Raw genomic sequence first — 21,250 nt, 5'->3', positions numbered from 1 at the left:
TCAATAATCACCAACAATCCTCTCCTGACTTTCATGGTTTATTGGATGAATTTGCACTCCTGACACAGAGGTCATCCGATAAGGTCCATCTACTACCCCATGACATGTTGTAGCTAGCTCTATTCTGTCGACAAAAGTAATTCGCATTGGCATTGCATTTTATTTTGCTTGCTAGCTAGCTAATACAGTTGTGCTGCTCTCCATTGGTGTTTGTATGCTTAGCTACTTTATTTATAGGGAGAAATCAGTTTTAAATCGGACTGTGTTTTGATGACATTAGATTGGCTATACACTTTATATACAGATTAACTGCCCCCATGTCCGTGGCTGAGTAAATAATTATGTAAAATGTCCGTGATGCAACATGTTGGTGCCTATCCCTGCTGTGGCATCACACATTAGGGCCCCAAAATGTTCTGCCACCACCCTTCAGAAATTGTAGTTGAAGTAATCACATCATAGCTTATCAGAAATCCGTTAACATCCCCTTGATTTTGAGACTTCTCTATGCAATCTTGAAATCTCTAATTGCTGCTGTGCCCACCCTTTAGATCACATAATTTGTTACATTTTGTACGTAGAACTGAAACACTGCTGTAGATACTGCAGACTATTGATGGGAGGGTACTTCTTAGATCCACTGCAGCACTTGATGATTACATCATTATCTGGATGAACAAAGAAAGCCAATGACTGTCTAGGTTTGTACACCTTGTCATCAGATTGCGGAAGAAGGACTCGATGTACCTATAAAAAAGAGCAATTATTTATCTAAGTTAAGTGTTATACATTGTAAAGCAGAATCAATGGGTTGTAGAGTTAAGTGTTATGTATTGTAAAGCAGAATCAATGGGTTGTAGAGTTAAGTGTTATATATTGTAAAGCAGAATCAATGGGTTGTAGTCTTTTCAGCAACTCTAACCAAACCAGGACTGGAAAATCCAGCCCCTGACTAACCAAAAGGATGATATATCTTACATCTTTTGTTGAACTAAAAAGCAAAGGAATTCAACAACTTGCAAATAACCTTTTTGCTGCTCTATTTCTTCTCTTTCCCTCCCTATCTCTTTCTCTATCGTCCCCCATTTTTCTTTCTCTATTATTTTTACATTGTACCTAATGTCTTGTGGCATATTGGAGCCTGATTCTGTTGAGTCGCTCTTCGCTTGTACAGATTTGTAATATTCTCCTTGTTAGGGCCATCTTTTAAGGTTCTATTAAAAATCGTTCTTTTTTTAAGTATTGACATGTTCTTGGAAATTCTAGGATCTCTGAGTTGGTCATTTTCAGCACAATTACTAAGAAGCAGAAACAAACACCAATACTGGAGATATTATGATTGAAATATAAGGAGACATCTTAATATGGTAATATTAATCTTCTACTACAAAAAAAAACACTAGCAAGCACTTTTAATTGAAAGGAAACATATTAAACCGTTCCACTCCTCCTGTTTTCCCTTTCCCCATTCTCTCACCTCTGCCATCCTCTCAGACTTTTTCCAGGAATTGGCTCAAAGACCCAATAATATTAAAAATGGCTGTATCAGGAACAGGTAAGTTGCTGCCACATGAAAAAAAGGAGCACTACCACAAGTTACTGTCAGAAGCCTGGGCAAGAAGATTGCTTTTCAGTAAGATAACTAAATGATAACACAGAACATGGTTAATTTAGGTTAATTGAGACAAAGCCCTTCTTATTTAGCTTCTAAAACATTTTGCAGTATTGATCTCAGCCTTGAGGTCAGGAGACTTTTTATCACACTAAAAATGTGATAAAAATATTTTTCTAATGTAGATAAATGTTTTCTGCTTGTAATTTTTATGTGAAAAAGTCACTCTACAATATAATGCTTTGCATTGTAAAATGATTAGACTTTAAGCTACTTTATACCGAACACAGAATGAAAGCAAAGCAGCACAAGGTTAGTGTTAGCAATGAGCGTCTTAAGATCGATGTGTGAAAATTTTGGGCTAGATACAACTATGACCAATGTCGATCTTCACCTGGCTTCAAGCCATACAATGTCTAGTATACATTGCATGTGAAGTTCTAGGTAAGCCAGCATATTGTGGAGTAGATTTTCAACTTACCATCTGTGCATAAAACTGGAAATTCAGATTGGAAATTAATATCCAGTGGGTTTTAAAATGGCTGACTGGCCCTCAATGCTGCTTTGATGCTGAGGGATAGTTGAAAATCTATCCATTTGAATTTAAAATGAGCCTCTGAAAATAATTCTTTTATCTGTGTGCTGAGAGAAATGTCATAATATGCAAATACATCTAAAGGCAGCTTACTGATTTTGAAGGGATGCAACCTCTCACTTCTTGTGCTTTTGATTGTGTATACTGATAATTTCTGATATAAGTAATTTGTTTCATATTTTTGAGATGCTAATGCAATGCAAGGTAAGGTTGACATTTAGAACAAAAACCGAAACTATTTGATGTGTAAGTCTGTTGACAAGAACAACTGAAGCCACAATGGCCACAAATCAGCCTTTCATACTTTCCATCCTAAATGCCAAATATTGATTGATAACATAATTACAGCCTATTGGGAAACAATATTTTTGAGTTGGTATTATGCAGTCAGCCTTGGAGACTTAAGGAATGAAGACATGGTGGGTATTTTCATTAATTCCCAGTTCCTCTGTTGCAATCATACATATCCATGTTGCTGTCATGAAATAGGACTTAGTTAAAACTTTCTTAAATTGACTGTAAAATTTCAGACTCTTAGCATTTTGGTTTCTCAAACAGCTTAAAGTTAAATAAAAGTCAAGAACTAGATTGCAAACAATTCTTGGAGATGTCTTCCATTAATGTAATTAAGTATCATGTAAATAAATCCAATCATTAATTTTAGTCTGAATGATGCAGTCTGACTGGGTATCGCTTTCTGACTTTTGAGAAGCCCAGGAAAGTATGGTGCGCAACCTCCGGTGTAAAATATCAGTAAAAAGAATAATTGCTTCCCCTGCAATGTATTATCCCAAATCATTGTGTACAAATGTGCAGATTTGGGAATATAAGTGTTGCCCATGGAAAATAGACTTTGCTTTGAACACACAAAGAATGGAAAGATAACTGATTTTGAACAAAACTATTGATCGACCTTTACGTGAAACAGGAAAAGGATCTCACATGTGGGAATATTGGTGAATTAATTTATAATTATAACTGTACATTATTCATAATATTCAATGTATCTATTAATATTAATAAATGCAGCAAAACTTGGACAATATCCAGGATTGGGCTGATAAGTGGCAAGTAACATTCGCGCCACACAAGTGCCAGGCAATGACCATCTCCAACAAGAGAGAATCTAACCATCTCCCCTTGTCATTCAATGGCATTACCATTCCTGAATCCCCCACTATCAACATCCTGGGGCCACCATTGAACGGAAACTGAACTGGAGTAGCCATATAAATACTGTGGTTACAAGAGCAGGTCAGAGGCTAGGAATCCTGTGGCGAGTAACTCACCTCCTGACTCCCCAAAGCCTGTCTACCATCTACAAGGCACAAGTCAGGAGTGTGATGGAATACTCTCCACTTGCCTGGATGGGTACAGCTCCAATAACACTCAAGAAGCTCAACACCATCCTGAACATAGCAGCCCACTTGATTGGCACACCACCCCAAACATTCACTCCCTCCACCACCGACGCACAGTGGCAGCAGGGTGTACCATCTACAAGATGAACTGCAGCAATGCACCAAGGCTCCTTCGACAGCACCTTCCAAACCCATGACCTCTACCAGCTAGAAGGACAAAGGCAGCAAATGCATGGGAACACCACCACCTGCAAGTTCCCCTCCAAGTCACTCACCATCCTGACTTGGAGCTATATCGCCATTCCTTCACTGTCGCTGGGTCAAAATCCTGGAACTCCCTTCCTAACAGCAATGTGGGTGTACCTACCCCACATGGACTGCAGCAGTTCAAGAAGGCAGCTCACCACCACCTTCTCAAGGGCAATTAGGGATAGGAAATAAATGCTGGCCTGGCCAGTGATGTCCACATCCCATGAATGAATAAAAAATATATATTATTCACTTAAGTATGTAAAATAACAAATATAGGCAGACTTTTATCAGTCCCTTGGCGACGGGCTGGGAGTTAGGAAGGCTGGCAAAATGGTGTGGGAAGGCCCTCCATGGTCGATGGAATACGCAAAAAGTAGGGCGCACCTCCCCGCTGGAGCCTCCTCGCAGCAGCATGCCCAACATCTTCCTGCCAATGCCACTTTGCCAGCAGTGGGAAAGCTGGCAGATGTGCCATCTGCCAGGAGCCCAATTCAGCCACTTAAGTGGTCAGTTAAGGGCCACTTCCTGCCTCTGCAGGCATTTTGCCAGCGGCTGGGGGGCCCACTGCTGCGTGAGGAGACTGTCCAGTGAAACCTCTGTGGTCTCCAGTTGAGGTGGCCCTACGTTTTCTTGGGGCACTCCATGGCCCATGGAGGAGGCCCCAGTGGCAATGGCCACCTCCTTAGCAACAGCACTACCTCCCTCAGTGACCAACTCACCCCCCCTCTGTCCAATGTTGGGGCCCATCAGCCTGGCCCTGGCATCCCCAGATCCCACTTACTACTCTTTGAGGGCAACCAGCCATCGATGCACCCTCATCCTGCAACTGCAGCTTCACTGATAGCAGTGGCACTGCTGAGGTTGCTGGCCCTCTGGTTGCATAGCCATTTAATTGGAATTCAGCTTCCATGATTAAATTCAGTCGATTACTTCACTATCCAATCTGAAAGTTAATTGGTGAGTTCACATTCTCCAATGTAATATTTGTAAAACATTGGTTAATGCATTCGGACAAAACTGCATAGTTCAAACCATTGAATGATTTCATTCAAATAACAAATGGTATAATTTCACATATGTGTATTAAGCAATGCATTACAAATACAGCAATTTTATTCGAGTTCTTGACGAAACTGTGGAGTTTCACGTGAACATGTTAGTGTGCTAAAATCTACACAGGAATTTCAGCTCCCAAAGTTTTCATCTGCATCTGGCTGCAGAAAAGTAAAAAAGTATTCAGAATGTGGTCAAATGACCATATTTTTACCAAAACGGGTTCCAACTCACCGTGGATATCAATGTGTCACATGTCCACCTCTGCAGAAGGTCACCTATGTTGAGAAGAACAGTACTTGGGATGTAGGGAGCAGCAATATATTGGCCAGACTTGTGCATAACCTAAAATACAGATGTTGTAAAGTGATGGAACACTACCAACTATCACATTAAAACCATCTGTCCCCCCACCCCACCCATCCTATTTTTCTTCCACATTTATCGCTTCTCCTGAAGATACCAATTCACTGGGAGCCCTCTTGTACCTTGCCCATAGTGGCCACCTTTCATGCATTGAAACTTAACAATGAATGTTGGCACATGAGTTGACGAATCATATTCACGTCTAATTCTGTCATATCCTAACATCCACACATGGAGTAGCCTGTAGAGGTCACTGGATATGATCAAGGGCAGGAAACTTTGCTGTTATTTTATCCACTCTCCCTAGCTCATATGCTCTATGTACACCTATGGCCCCTCAATCAGTCAACTCAGCATAGACTAGGAATTGAATCTGAGATCCTGCTGGTCTTTTTCTTAAAGAGCAAAAGATAAGACATCATTTAGCTGGAGATTGTGCTTATCTTGGCTGATAATATTGATGTAATAATTAAAGAAGCCGCAGGGCGATAATTCTTGCTGGTGCAATACTCTCTGCCATATTAATGTCTGTTTAATTGTAAACAAATTCAAGGCGAACAGAAAACAAAAATATTGCTGCAACATAAATGTGTGATGATAGGGAAAGTGCGCTGAAAGTACCATTTATAAAACTAGAATTCAGAACCTTAGGAATGTGCGGGCAGTACTTAAATGTAAACACAGTAGTACATTAGCAAATTACCAAATGGTAAACAAAGTTTGAAAAGGTGCTTTAGGAACATATTACAACACAAATAGAAAACAATTAAATCTGAAATCATATTGTGGAGATTTACACTTGCCTCTAAACCCCCAGTCTTATCTTGAAAGAGTAAAGTGAATGTGCCATAATCAGAATGTTCTCCACATCGGATCTGACGTCCTTTCACAGAAGATTTCTGTATTGACGGATAAGACAGAACTCGAAGCGTTGTAGGATTTTGGTTACCTTTAAGAGATTGTACAATAAATTAAAATGAATACCATGAACTCATTGTTTTATTTGTTTCATTTTTTCCATGTTTCTGTCCAACAGATAAGGTATCCTATGTGACGGACAACTTCCAAGCTGTTCTATATAAATACTATTGTATTTCCTATGACATATCTTGAAGATAAAACTGAAAAAAAAAGTACATTGGTAAATTATGTTACTCATCCATTGCAGTCACAAATTAGAAATAAATCTATTCACTTAAAATAGGCCAGTTAATGTTTTAATGCTTGTGCTCATTCACTACTCATAGTTTGGGCTGAATGTTCTTCACTCTCTCGGTGTCGGAAATGGCAGCGGGTGAACAACATGCGCTGTCACGCCACCGTGATCTACTGTGCAATGACCCAAGATAATACGCCGGTCGGGCTGCCCTCCCCCCCAAATCACATGGAGGGGGCAGGCACTGTGAAGCCAGCCCTGTCGCCACATTTAAATTTTTAAAGGCCTATCCCTGCCCCCTCACCAAATGCATTGCAAAATAAACTATTGCCCCTCCCCCGCAAGAACAATTATTTGTAATAGTTGTCCTCTCCCCCCACCCCAAACACTTAACTGCAAGACTTGACCTACCCCCAAAAAAGATCAAAGTGCAGAGGTCATCCCCCCTGCCCCCCATACTAGTAATTTACATTTGACCCTGTAAACGCCCCCACCCACTTCCCCCACTACACTGAAAATCCTAAGTACCGCCCTTCCCCACCTCGGTGGTGTCAGCTTTCCCTGGACAGGAAAGTGAAGGCGTGTGAGTGCTGGTCGCCACTCGGAAGATCCCAGGCACCAGGTAAGATCACTTACAACTTATTTAAATTTATTTATTTTCTTAATTTAAATACGTAAAGCCGGGTCCCGTCACCCAGCAGCGGGGGTGGGGTGGTGGGGGGAGAGGGCTACCACGTAGCCTTACCGCCAGCTGGATGATCGGTCCTGGCACTCCCGGCGTCGAGCTCCATGGCAGTCCGCTGCTGGTAAGATTTTCCAGCCGCCCTCCCCGCCACGGATCGCTATGTTGGGACCTCAATAAAATCCAGCCAATTGTGTGCTATTCTTTCCTCCATACAGGCTCATAAATCGATCTACTTAAAAATTAAACATCACTATCATGTAGGTCAAACTTTCGTTTGTGTATTAGCATTCTCAGGTCAGGCTGGTTTTGAGCAGCTGCATAGCAGGGTGAGTTAAAAGTTAACTTACTGCTGCAGAAATAGACCTGAGGTATTTTAAATCCTGGGCCTGATTTAAATCAGCCAATCGACTTCCCATATGTTCCGGGTGGGATGTGGTGGAAGGTCACATGGCTTGGTGGTCACCTGCTGATAGCAGGTAGGATGGAGGATCACCTCCTGGGGCTGTCTCATGGGGTCCATTGATCAGATTGGGTGGGGGATTGGAGTCGAGTACGTGGCAGGGGAGGCCTAAGCTTTCCTCCTGGCCCCATAATGAAAGTAAAAAACGTTAAAAATTTTAAATATTTGGACCACTTCTGGCCTGGGTCCTCTTTCCTACCTTCTTCATCTGGCGGTAAAGTCACTGTAGTTTACCACTCAGGCCACCAAGTTAAAATTGCCATCATGTCCGAACCACATAAGTCCGGCATTCATGTCTACAAAGTGACCAAACCGGCTTTGGAAGCATGTTCTTGCTGCCGGCTCAGTTGAGTAGATTAAAAGTCTGAACAGTCAGATCCCGGGAGCAGGAAGGCTGGTATGTAATGTGGGGGATTTTAACGACCAACTGCCCAGTTTCTGCTGGGCAGATAGAGTTAAAACCACCTGTGACCCAGTTTAATTTCAGCCTAGGCCTATGTCGATATCAGGCTTGTCATAATCTTGTGCTGACACATGGCTCCGGGAGATTCACTTCCAGTTTGGGACTGAGTTGTGTGTCGTGTGGGAGCCGAGTTGTGTGTCGTGTGGGAGCCTTGTTGTGGTCACACAATAATGTTCTGATGGAGAAAGGGTCTATCCTGGCTGCTGGTTCTGATTTTTCTTTTGTAATCTGATTGATGATGGGATAACAAATGGAAAGGAGGATTAGTTACATAATGTTTTTTTTAAAACCATTAACCAACAAATGAGAAAATGAAAGCAATTATTTTCCTTTTAAATAATAACAAACACTTTCATAATTTGAATTTTCCATTAGATTGTCACACTGTCCAACAAAATTTCTTCAGTGAAGTGGGATAACGATTGCCTTCAGCGTCCTCAGCTTAAATTGGCTGGTGTTTCTACTGAAACACCGACCACTTGCCTGGAGTTAGCCCACCTTCTTTAACATATAGGAGATCTTTAAATGCAGGAGAGATCTTTAGTTAAAGAAAAAGAGAGACAGATTTTACTGTTATTGAAACAGATACTTAACTGCCCATCATTTTGTGCTTCTCAATAAAGAAATCACTCTCAAAACCAAGGCCCAGTGCAATCACTTTCATTATTCGGACAGAGAGCTGCTCACAGGTTTTGAAGAATAATTCCAGACATTCTCTAAACTCAGGATTATCATTGACACAAGGCCATTTCTAAAAAAAATGTAAGTGAAAACAGCAGGACTTAAACTTTATTCATATTTGCTTTACTAAAATAACAAAAAAGGCAAGAGTTACTTTACTTGACTGTAAAATTTCTAATTCACTTGAAAAAGCCCTTCAAAACAGTCCTGCAGGGGATGCAGAGACCAAGTGGGCCCACATCAGAGACGCCATCTAGGACTCAGCAATGACCACCTTTGGCAAACGCGAGAAGCAGAATGCAGACTGGTTTCAGTCTCACTTTGAAGAGCTGGAACCTGTCATAGCCGCTAAGTGCACTGCACTGCACTGTTGAACTACAAGAAAGCCCCCAGTGAGTTAACATCCATAGCACTTAAAGTAGCCAGAAGCGCTGCACAAAGAACAGCCAGGCGCTGTGCAAATGACTACTGGCAACACCTATGCAGTCGTATTCAGCTGGCCTCCGACACCAGAAACATCAGAGGAATGTATGATGGCATTAAGAGAGCCTTTGGGCCAATCATCAAGAAGATCGCCCCCCTCAAGTCTAAATCAGGGGATACAATCACTGACCAACACAAGCAAATGGACCGCTGGGTGGAGCACTACCTAAAACTGTACTCCAGGGAAAATGTTGTCACTGATACCGCCCTCAATGCAGCCCAGTCTCTGCCACTCATGCATGAGCTGGATGCACAGCCAACAAAATTGGAACTCGTGATGCCATTGATTCTCTAGCCAGTGGGAAAGCCCGTGGAAAGGACGGCATTATGCCTGATATAATCAGGAGTGCCAAGCCTGCTATACTTTCAGCACTCCATGACCTGCTTTGTCTGTGCTGGGTTGAGGGAGCAGTACCACAGGACATGCACGATGCCAATATCATCACCCTCTGTAAGAACAAGGGTGACCGCGGTGACTGCAACAACTACCGTGGAATCTCCCTGCACAGCACAGTGGGGAAAGTCTTCACTCGAGTCATTTTATACAGACTCCAGAAGCTGGCTGAGCGTGTATACCCTGAGGCACAGTGTGGCTTTCGAGCAGAAAGATCCACCATTAACATGCTGTTCTCCCTTCGCCAGCTACAGGAGAAATGCTGCGAACAACGGATGACCCTCTACGTTGCTTTCATAGATCTCACCAAAGCCTTTGACCTCGCCAGCGATGTGGTCTCTTCAGACTGCTAACAAAGATCGGATCTCCACCAAAGCTACTAAGTATTATCACCTCATTCCATGACAATATGAAAGGCACAATTCAGCATAGCGGTGCCTAATCAGACCCCTTTCCTATCCTGAGTGGTGTGAAACAAGGCTGTTTTCTCTCACCTACACTGTTTGGGATCTTCTTCTCACTGCTGCTCTCACATGCGTTAAAGTCTTCAGAAGAAGGAATTTTTCTCCACACAAGATCAGGTGGCAGGTTGTTCAACCTTGCTCATCTTAGAGCAAAGACCAAAGTACAGAAAGTCCTCATCAGGGAACTCCTCTTTGCTGATGATGCTGCATTAACATCCCACACAGAAGAGTGTCTGCAGAGACTCATCGACAGGACTGCAATGAATTTGGCCTAACCATCAGCCTCAAGAAAATGGACATCATGGGACAGGACATCAGAAATGCTCCATCCATCAATATCGGTGACCACGCTCTGGAAGTGGTTCAAGAGTTCACCTACCTAGGCTCAACTATCACCAGTAACCTGTCTCTCGATGCAGAAATCAACAAGCACATGGGAAAGGCGTCCGCTGTTATGTCCAGACTGGCCAAGAGGGTGTGGGAAAATGGCGCACTGACACGGAACATAAAAGTCCGAGTGTTTCAAGACTGTGTCCTCAGTACCTTGCTCTACGGCAGCGAGGCCTGGACAACGTATATCAGCCAAGAGCAGCGTGTCAACTCATTCCATCTTCGCTGCCTCCGGAGAATCCTTGGCATCAGGTGGCAGGACCGTATCCCCAATGCAGAAGTCCTCGAGGCGGCCAACATCCCCAACATATACACCCTACTGAGCCAGTGGCACTTGAGAAGGCTTGGCCATTTGAGCCACATGGAAGCTGGCAGGATCCCCAAGGATGCATTGTACGGCACTGGCATCAGACCCACCGGCTGTCCATGTCTCCGCTTTAAAGACGTCTGCAAACATGACATGACGTCCTGTGACACTGACCACAAGTCGTGGGAGTCAGTTGCCAGCGATCGCCAGAGCTGGCGGACAGCCATAAAGATGGGGCTAAAGCGTGGCGAGTCGAAGAGACTTAGCAGTTGGCAGGAAAAAAGACAGAAGTGCAAGGAGAGCGCCGACTGTTAAACAGCCCCTACAACCAATTTTATCTGCAGCGTCTGTGGAAGGGCCTGTCACTCTAGAATTGACCTTTATAGCCACTCCAGGCGCTTCTTCACAAACCACTGACCACCTCCAGGCGCTTACCCATTGTCTGTCGCGACAAGGAGGCCAAAGAAGAAGAAGAAAAAGAATTTAAATCTCTCATGCCATTGCTCGTAGTAAGTTGGATGTTGGGGTGCTGAGTGGGACTTAGTGGGGAGTGGGGGAGGGTTGCACATTGCTGTTGAAGGATGTGTGAAGACACTTGTCAAAAAATCCAATGAAAGACAGTGAAGAAGTATTGGTTCCTGGAAAATAAATTAATTAATAATGCTTTTCCTACTCCAGATAGATAAATCTTGTGTTTACATAAATGTCCTGTTGTACAATTTCTTCTTGCAGCTCTCACACTATTTCTGTCATTGCCACCATTTGTCTTTTTTCTCTTGATTTCAATTTCAAGAAGCTCTAAGCTTGCTTCACTTGGTTATCAAAATTCTCACTCAATTATATAAAAATTGTGCAAAATCCCTAATTAACAAAAACTTAAATACTATGACTGACTGTAAATTAGAGTATTCACTAGTTGTGATCTGATAATGCTTGTACTGAACTATATTTTTAACCATGCTTGTGATCTGTCTTGTGTAAAAGCAGCTGACAGGTGACATGATAGGAAATTGTGAGTTGAACCAAGTGTTCTATTTACCCTGAAGGTTTCGAAACTTCAGCAGAAATCTAGCAGGGTGTGAAAGCAGGCAACCTGCAACGTGACGTAAATACATGAGCAGAATCCCAGAAGCCTTACTGTAAGTAGAGCTGAGAAAAATAACTAGGTGCCAAGGCCTCCATGTATTCATTGCTTTGGCCAGGCACTAAGATTGGAATGTTTCTGAGCAAATAAGAATCTGAGTGTGGGAAGTCAGAGATCCTGAAACTCTGATCTAGCTTGAGTGAGCAGATGGGTATATGACACCTTTTGTAATTGGGCCGTTCAAATAATAGCACGGTAATGACTGGGTTAAATTAGTCTCCATAGGCTTTGCTATGTAAAAAATGTATAAGAAATGATTCTCTGAGCACAGAGAATGTAGAGGTATTATGTGTCGCATTGACAGATGTGGCGATACCTGGGGCACAACTAGGGAGTAGTTGCGTGGATATTGCACTCCTACCCAGGGTGTAATGGTAATGCTGTTGTGCTTTGATACTACCTCTCAGACATTCGCATGTGCCAATCCTTAAGTTTACTGAATAAAATATAACCACGGTTACCAACAAGGGCTATCACTTAGAATCATTTCAGAACTTGAGAGTGAAGGGGTTAGGGGTTAATTGACTCCCCAAATTCCAACAATGATGCTTACTTACATTTGAGATGTCCCATCCATCTCTAGTCTAGCTGGTTCCAAGGGGAGCCTTTTCAGATCTTCTAAGAATTCCAGCAAGGTTTTTTTTTTCAGCAGACCCCATCCTGCCACTATTCCTGTCACCAGTGTGGCTCCAAACCATTCCTACATCTGCTACAATGGTCACTCTTTCCAACTGCCACAGACATTCCTCTGGACCATTTTCACCAATTTCAGTCTTTCCCATATAGTATTGGTCACTTCCTGTTGTTCAGCCTGCCCATTGATGCCTTGAGCCTTCACTACTTTATTTCCAAACCATGCTCAGGCCTCAGCCGCTGTGGTTGCCATTGGCCCATCACCTTTCCAATGTCCCTCTCCAGTTCTTTTCTGCTGGTCCATTTCATAGTACAAAGCCCAAAGACTGGCAACATTTTTAAAGTGCTTATAGTACTATCGTCTATTTATTGCAGTGGTTCTCAAAAATTTTTGGTCAAAGGACCCCTTTTCAAATGGATTTGTAATCATAGATCAACATCTAAAGGATAATACTATAAACTCCTTGCATATTAACATTTCCGAATGAAGTTCATCAGTATGCTGTTCAATGGACTTGCATGAAATTTTGCTAGGGCTCTCTGATATAATGAATATTGACGTGATTGATAATGTGAAAACTTTTATTTTCCCTTCAGCTGAAAGGTAACCCTACAGGTTCAGCAACACACCTGTTGAATATTTCACTATATGACATCTCCCTACTCTTCCAGGAGTGGGATTAGGCTCTGTGGCTCCTGTTGGGAACAGGGGCACCATATCAGATGTAACCCTCCACTGCCTGCCTACTGACTGCACAGTTATTTATGTTTCAGGGCTTTTTCCCTTCTCCTCTGCTATTTATTAGCCTGTATGTGCTGGAATATCACTGACAGACTGCCTGGTGTGTGGTATTTTTTCCAAAAGGGATCACCTGTAACTGGGACCTTGGGTTTAGTCCAGGGCAAGTCACAGGCCCATCTTCTGTATTGAGTGAATGAAGCTTGATTGTCAGTCCAGGTCCCAGGACAGGGCTGACATGTTGTCATTCCCTCAGAATTAATTTCTGGAGCCTCTGGGGCCTCTCGTCTCCTCTTGCAGGATTCTCAGTCTTTCCGAGGCCCCGTTAATCTGGTTATACACCTGTTTCCAGAGCTGCTTCGATCCCAGTGCCTGCCTGGCAATCGCTTACCAGTGTCTCGCTATGCGAGAGCACCAGGACCCTGGGCTTGACATTGAACTTCCTGGGGCATGAGCTCTCGGTTGTGCTGCTCAAGCAGATGAAGGAAATCAAAATAATGGTCAACAGCATGTATCATCAAAGCAACTGGTCATATTCACATTATTTTGCAGACCCCCTGCAAAGTCTCTACGGATCTATGGGGTCAGTGGACCTCAATTTGAGAACCACCAGTTTATAGCATAAGCAGGTGGTTGAAAATACTAAGTGGTTTTCCAGCTTAGTCTAGAAACCTGATTTTAGGTTTAGGCTGATGGTGGGTGGGAAAGAGTTGAGGAGATAAGGGAAGTAAGGGGAAGAGAGGTAACAGGCCATGAAGAAAGTAATGGAGGGGAGTGTGAAGGCAAGGAGATGGGAGTGAGGAAGATGGGAGGCAATAGGATGTTGAGGTGAACAACTGGCGGGAAGGGAAAAAGGAGTAAGGAGATGATGGACGTGAAAGGTATTAAGGTAGTGAGAACTGGTGGAGAGACAAGGAAGAGGTAACAGAGGTGATAGGAGCAAGAGTTGGAAGGTAGCATAAGGGATCAGGGAAAGGAGAGATGGCAGAATGGGAAGGGGAGGCAAAATGGGAGGTGACTGAACCAGGGGATAGTGAGAACAAATAGAGGTGGCTGTGAGATTGTAGTAATGGGAGAAAGGATGAGGGACAGGGAGGAGGAGGCAGTATGATGTTGACAGAGAGTGAAGACAACAGGGGAGTAGAATATAAATGGGGTGAGGGGGTGGTAGGAATCGGAAGGGATGGGAAATCATGGGGCGTGAACCCAGGGGCTCACCTGTAGTCTTGACCTCAATTTCCAAACATTTCAGCCTACCTTCCCCCATGATCAGCTCCCTTTACAAGAGGGCCATTTGGCCCTCCACCAACTGCAGGTTGGGACTAAGACGGGCACTTCATTTGAGCTGGTCTAACGAGCGACTGGTCAAATCCCCCTCAATTCCACTATCTTACCAGATTAAATTTACAATATACAGCTCAAGAACAACCATAGTTGGAACTTCTTAGATCTTACAGCATGTGAAGATATTGTTGACATATTAAAAGCTTCCTTCAGGTCACCAGGACGTGTAGGATTTAAGCTGTGAAGAACAAACAGTTTTTAAATTTATATTTTGCAAAGATAATGGCAAGTTTTACTCATAACTTAGCATCTGATTAATTAGCTTGACTATAACATAAGAAGGTATGGAACAAGAAATGTCATCTTGCTGACCAAATCTGCTTCCTCCACAGATCATATACAATCCACCTTACCATGGAATCTACTCCACCCAGGGAACTACCGAAGTGAAAATTCTTCTTTAATCTTCTGCAAAAGCATTCAGGCAAAATTCTGCCATGCATATCTACCTAGGTATTTTCACTACAAATTGTTAGAAAGAAAACATAAGCAGTCCTAAATTTGTCTAAGATATTGACTGATAAGATGATCAAATAATTATTCACAAACTTCAGCTACTTTGTTTTATTCATAAATATTGTTCTATCAAAACCTCACTACCACGATACTGAAGTAGTGTTTGGGGATCCAGCACAGCATGACACCATTGTGCCTCTTTGTACAAGCTATCCAATTAGTCCCAATCCCCTTCTCTTTCCGCATAGCCCGGCAATTCCGACCCCCCCACCTTCAAGTATTTATCCAGTTCCTTTTGGAAAGTTACTACTCTACTATCCTTTCAGGCAGTGCATTCCAGTTCATAACACTTGCTGCATAATTTTTTTCCTCATCTCTTTTTGGTTCTTTTGCGAATTACCTTAATCTTTGTCCTGTGGTTACTGACCCTCCTGTCAGTAAAAACAGTTTCTCCCTATTTACACAATCAAAACCTTTCAATTTTGAATAGATCTATTAAATCTCCCTTAACCATCTCTGCACTAAGCAGAACAATCCCAGCTTCTCTAGTCGCTCCACATTATTGAAGTCCCTCATCCTTGGTACAATTTTAGTAAAGCTCCTCTCGTGGTGCCCAGAATTGGGCACAATACTTCAGCTGAGGCTTAACCAATGATTTATAAAGGTTGAGCATTACATCCTTGCTTTTGTACTCTATACCTCTATTTTGGTTCTTCAGGCTCAGGATTGCTATATGAAATAATTCTGCTGAAGGTAGTTTTTTTAGGCTTTACTACCTTTCAACCTCTGCTGCAACCCAGCCATGATTTAGATCCTCAGAGTCCACTGAACGGGCATATTGGCTTTTAATATCACTTGGAAGCATGAAGAACTTCTTGCAGATGTCCATCACTTCGAATAGCTGAGGAGCAATTACATTTTAAACATGGTGAATGTGTTTTGCATCTTTGATTTAGTAACATTTGGATCTCATTAGATTTTAAACATCAGAATTTTCAGTTTGAAAAACTGACATACTGTTTTTTTTCAGTTTCTTTCTGTTCTGTGTTTTTCCTGCCTTAGAATCATAGACAGTTTAAGGCATAGAAAGAGGCCACTTTTGGCCCAACGTGTCTGTGCCGGCCGCAAAATGATCCATCTATTCTAATCCCACCTTCCAGCATTTGGTCCATAGCCCTGCAGCTGACGGCACTTGAGGTGCATATCCAGACTCCTTTTGAATGAGTTGAGGGGCTCTGACTTAACTACCCTTTCAGGCAGTGAGTTCCAGACCATCACCACCCTCTGGGTGAAAAAAGTTTTTCCTCATCTCCTCTCTAATTTTTCTACCAATCACTTTAAATCTATGCCCGCTATAGTCACTGACCTCTCTGCCAAGACCCTTCACCTCCACTCTATCCAGGCCCTTCAAAATTTTGTACATTTCAATCAGGTCTCCTCTCAGCCTTCTCTGTTCCAAGGAGAACAACCCCAGCCTATCCAATCTTTCCTCATAGCTGCATTTTTCCAGTCCTGGTAACATCATCGTAAATCTCCTCTGTACCCTCTCTCCTGCAATTACATCCTTTCTGCAATGAGGTGACCAGAACTGCACACAGTACTCAAGTTGTGGCCTAACCAATGAGTTATACAGTTCCAGTATAACCTCCCTGCTCTTATATTCTATACCTCGGCTAATAAAGGAAAAGATTCCATATGCCTTCTTAACCATCTTATCAACCTGTCCTGCTACCTTCAGCGATCTGTGGACATTCACTCCAAGGTCCTCCACTTCCTCTACACTTCTTAGTATTTTCCCATTAATCATGTATTCCTTTGCCTTGTTTGACCTCCTCAAATGCATCACCTCACACTTCTCCAAGATGAATTCCATTTGCCACTTTTCTGCCCATCTGACCAGACCATCAATATCTTCCTGCAGCTATCCTCCTCGCTATCTACCACATGGTCAATCTTTGTGTTGTCTGCAAACTTCTTGATCATGTCCCCTACATTTACATCCAAATCGTTATAAATACCACAAAAAGCAGGGGTCCCAATATTGAGTCTTGCGGAACGCCACTGGAAACAGCCCTCCAACTGGTAAAAGAGCCGTCAACAATTACCCTTTGTTTTTTTTTATTCATTCATGGGATGTGGGCATCACTGGCTAGGCCAGCATTTATTGCCCATCTCTAATTGCCCTTGAGAAGGTGGTGGTGAGCTGCCTTCTTGAACCGCTGCAGTCCATGTGAGATAGGTACACCCACAGTGCTGTTAGGAAGGGAATTTCAGGATTTTGACCCAATGAAGGAACAGCGATATCGTTCCAAGTCAGAATGGTGTGTGACTTGGAGGGGAACTTGCAGGTGGTAGTGTTCCCACACATTTGCTGCCCTAGTTGGCGGAGGTCGTGGGTTTGGAAGGTGCTGTTGAAGGAGCCTTGATGCATTGCTGCAGTGCATCTTGTAGATGGTACACACTGCTGCCACTGTGCGTCAGTTGTGCAGGGAGTGAACGTTTGTGGATGGGGGTGCCAATCAAGTAGGCTGCTTTGTTCTGGATGGTGTCGAGCTTCTTGAGTGTTGTTGGAGCTGCACCCATCCAGGCAAGTGGAGAGTATTCCATCACATTCCTGACTTGTTTCCTGCCACTGAGCCAATTTTGTATCCACCTTGCTGCATTTCCTTGGATTCCATGGGATTTTTTAAACCAGTCTGCCATGTGGGAGCTTGTCAAAAGTCTTGCTAAAATCCATATAGACCACATCAACTGCACTACTCTCATCTACCTTCCTTGTTACTTCTTCGTAAAATTCGATCAAGTTGGTCAAACAAGATCTTCCCTTAACAAATCCATGCTGACTATCCTTAATTAACCTGTGTCTTTCTAAGTGACAGTTTATCCTGTCTCAGAATAGATTCCAATAATTTGCCCACTGCTGAGGTTAGACTGATTGGCCTGTAATTATTCGGTCTATCCTTCGCTCCCTTTTTAAACAGAGGTACAACATTAGCAGTTCTCCAATCCTCCGGCACCACACCTGTATTGAGTGAGGACTGGAAAATGACGGTCAGACCTTCTGCTATTTCCTGTCTTGTTTCTTTTAACAGCCTAGGATACATTTCATCCGGCCCTGGTGATTTATCAACTTTCAAGGATGTTAATCCCATTAATACTTCCTCTCTCTCCCTATGTTTATCACATCCAATACTTCATACTCTTCCTCCTTAACTATAATATCTGCATCGTCCCTCTCTTTTGTGAAGACAGACACAAGGTATTCATTAAAAACCATACCAATATCTTCCGCCCCCACACATGGGTTACCTTTTTGGTCTTTTACGGGCCCTACTCTCTCCTTAGTTATCCTCTTACTCTTAATGTATTGAAACATCTTTTGGTTCACCTTGATTTTGCTTGTTAATATTTTTTCATGCTCTCTTTGCTTTCCCTATTTCCTTTTTGATTTCACCCTTCCACTTCCTATACTCCTCTTGGCTTTCTGTATTATTGAGTTCTCGGTGTTGGACATGAGCTTTCCTTTTCTGCCTTATCTTACCCTGTAGGCTCTTTGACATCCATGGGCTCTAGATTTGGCCATCTCACCCTTTTTCTTTGTGGGAACAGGTTTACTTTGAAACCCTTGAATCTCCCCTTTGAATGCCTCCCATTGTTCTGACATTGATTTACCTTCAAGCAGCAGGTTCCAGTCCATTGTCACTAAATCACTCCTCAGTTTAGTAAAATTGGCCTTGCCCCAATTGAGAAATTCAACTCCTGTTCTATCTCTGTCCTTTTCCATAACTATGTTAAAACTGACTGAATTATGATCACTACCAGCAAAATGCTCTCCCACTGCCACCCCTTCCAACTGCCCATCTTCATTTCCTAAAACTAAGTCTAAAACTGCGCCCTCTCTTGTTGGACTTGCTACATACTGGCAGCCCCATACTGGTTTTCCCAATCTTTTTTGACAGATTACGTAAATCACTCTGGGTAGCAGAGATGTATCATGGGAAATGAAAAGGAGAGCATTTGTCAGCACGTGCAGTTTATCCTTCTTTAAGATGCTTAGAATAGGATCTTTATGGAGGCAGAGAAGCAGAAAAATTTTGGAATATATTTATTGGGTGCCAAGTAGAAACAGTCAAGAACACTGGAGAAATGATAAAGGGTTGAATTTTATACAAACATCTACATTGGGAACAATGGCCGGGGGGTGGGGGGCGGTCATGAAGATTGCTCCGGATAAGGCCCGCCACCGACCTCGACGCTGGTAGGGCCCATCACCATCTCGGCGGTATCAGCATCCCCGCCACTCAACGACGGGACCTGCATTACAATATGCAGATGGGCACTTACCATTCATTAACATACCAGCCGCTGCCATTCCAACGGCAGGCTGAGATCTTCATTCCGGTGGCTGGCAATGCCACACCTTCCAATTGGGAAGGGAAATGAGGCATGTCACCTATGGGGAAGGTGGAGGTGGTGATTTTCTCAGTGCAATGGGGGAGGGGGGAAAGCGGGGTCAAATGCTTTGGATTGGTTGGGGGCATGATGGGAAGGGATTGAGGGTTAGAGTTCATGATCTATGCAGCGGGGGGCGGGGAGAAGGAGGTCACGTAGTCAAGGTAAGTATTTGGGGGTGTGAGTGGACAAGATCTTAAATGTAAGACTTTTGGGGCAGGTGATGGGAGAGGGGATGAAAGTTTTTAAAAATTATTCTCAATATTTTTTAATGGACTGTCACATTAAAAATTCAACCTGTCATTTAGGGCTCTGAGCCCTTTAAAAATGGCACTGGCACAATGGTGCTGGACACCGTTGCTGGCTCGCCCGTCCCCTCAATGCCTTAGGGGGTGGGGGGGGGGGGCGGCGGGGTGCGGCAGGGCTGCCACCCCAGCCATGTCAATGAGCTGCTGCATATCAGATAACAGCAGCTCCGCGGAGTTAACTCCATGTGTGGGCTGCCATCTTTTACGGCTGCTGCCGTGTACGGCGGCGACCACTTAAAAGCCAGCCCCAGGTGTGCCCTGTTTACAGCAACACATCATATGAAGATATTCCAATGGACTAGGAACTTATGCAGTTCCCTCTGATGATGGAAAGGGCCCTGCTAGGAAGTCATAGAGCCATAGTGTCATAGTGTCATTTATGGCACAAAGGGAGGACATTCGGCCCATCGGGTCCATGCCAGCTCTCCACAGAGCTATGCTGTCATTCCCACTCCCCAGCTCGATCCCCGTAGCCCTGCAAGGTAGCCATCCAACCTCCTCTTGAAGTCATCAATCGTCTCCAAAAGTAATTAGATAGAGGTGGTGGGACATTAATATGAGAGCCTGAATAGAAGAGAGACATCAAATCGATAGTTGTAAGGGTTAGCAGAAGGGAGGGCACAATGCAGATGTCTTGTGACATGTTTGGCAGTCTGGTTATTGACTGAATAATTTACAATATCTAACAGGATTTACTCCATATCAAAGGTCTTTAATGGAAAATGCAGAATATATCTTCAAATATGTGTTTTCAGATTCAGAAGGCACTTATAATTGCTTATAAATTGTTCCTTCAATTGATGTTATAAAATCTCAAGCATTAACAGTTTTATGACAGACATGGTTTATTGTTTAATAGTTGAGCTAAGTCACCCTTTATATTGACATTTTATTTTTTATGTAGTAAAATACAGAAATTTATATAGCATGCATTGGCACACAGTTAGGAAGTACTGTTAGTATATCTATGTTGAGACAATAAAATGGATACACACTTTTTGATCTTCGATCCCAGTGTTTTTGAGGTACACAAACCCAAGGTCACTGAAGGCCTTTATGATCTCAGTGGATAAGTGTTCCATTTCAATGGCCGAGGGTTCAGCTTTTCTCAAACCAAATGAGCTAAAGTCGACCACTGCAATGCTCATCTTATTCCAAGGATCCTGGTTTCTTAAGAACTTTCAGTAAATAAAGATAGAACAAAATGATTTAAATAGAGATGCAGAACATTCCCTGCTTCTTCCTTTCCCTATCCCTCTTTTCTTTCCCATCCACTATCCCTCGCTTCCCCTCATCCCATCTCACCTCCGCAACTCTTTCTTCTCTCATTTTCTCAGGGAATGGGGGGCAAGAGAAAGAACCAAAAAAGAAAACAGCAAGAAGCAAAGAACACAGAGAAACATAAAAGAGAAATACAAAGGGAAACGCAGCATTAAGATTGCAAAAAAAGGA

General features: G+C 43.0%; 1 protein-coding gene across 1 annotated transcript in view; it reads right to left on the bottom strand.

The window, feature by feature from the left end:
• si:dkey-10o6.2 (uncharacterized protein LOC100124608 homolog) overlaps nucleotides 1-20,946 on the bottom strand; it is a 66,991-nt gene extending 46,045 nt beyond the window's left edge. Inside the window, exon 1 of the mRNA XM_068046261.1 lies at nucleotides 20,794-20,946. Within this exon, the coding sequence (XP_067902362.1) occupies nucleotides 20,794-20,946 (153 nt within the window). The remainder of the gene's footprint in view (nucleotides 1-20,793) is intronic.
• Nucleotides 20,947-21,250: the final 304 nt, after the last annotated feature.

The sequence above is a fragment of the Heterodontus francisci genome, chromosome 14 (genome assembly GCF_036365525.1).
Source record: "Heterodontus francisci isolate sHetFra1 chromosome 14, sHetFra1.hap1, whole genome shotgun sequence".
NCBI lineage: Eukaryota > Metazoa > Chordata > Chondrichthyes > Heterodontiformes > Heterodontidae > Heterodontus > Heterodontus francisci.
The sequence above is the reverse complement of the archived record's forward strand: the minus strand, read 5'-3'. Positions and strand labels throughout refer to the sequence as shown.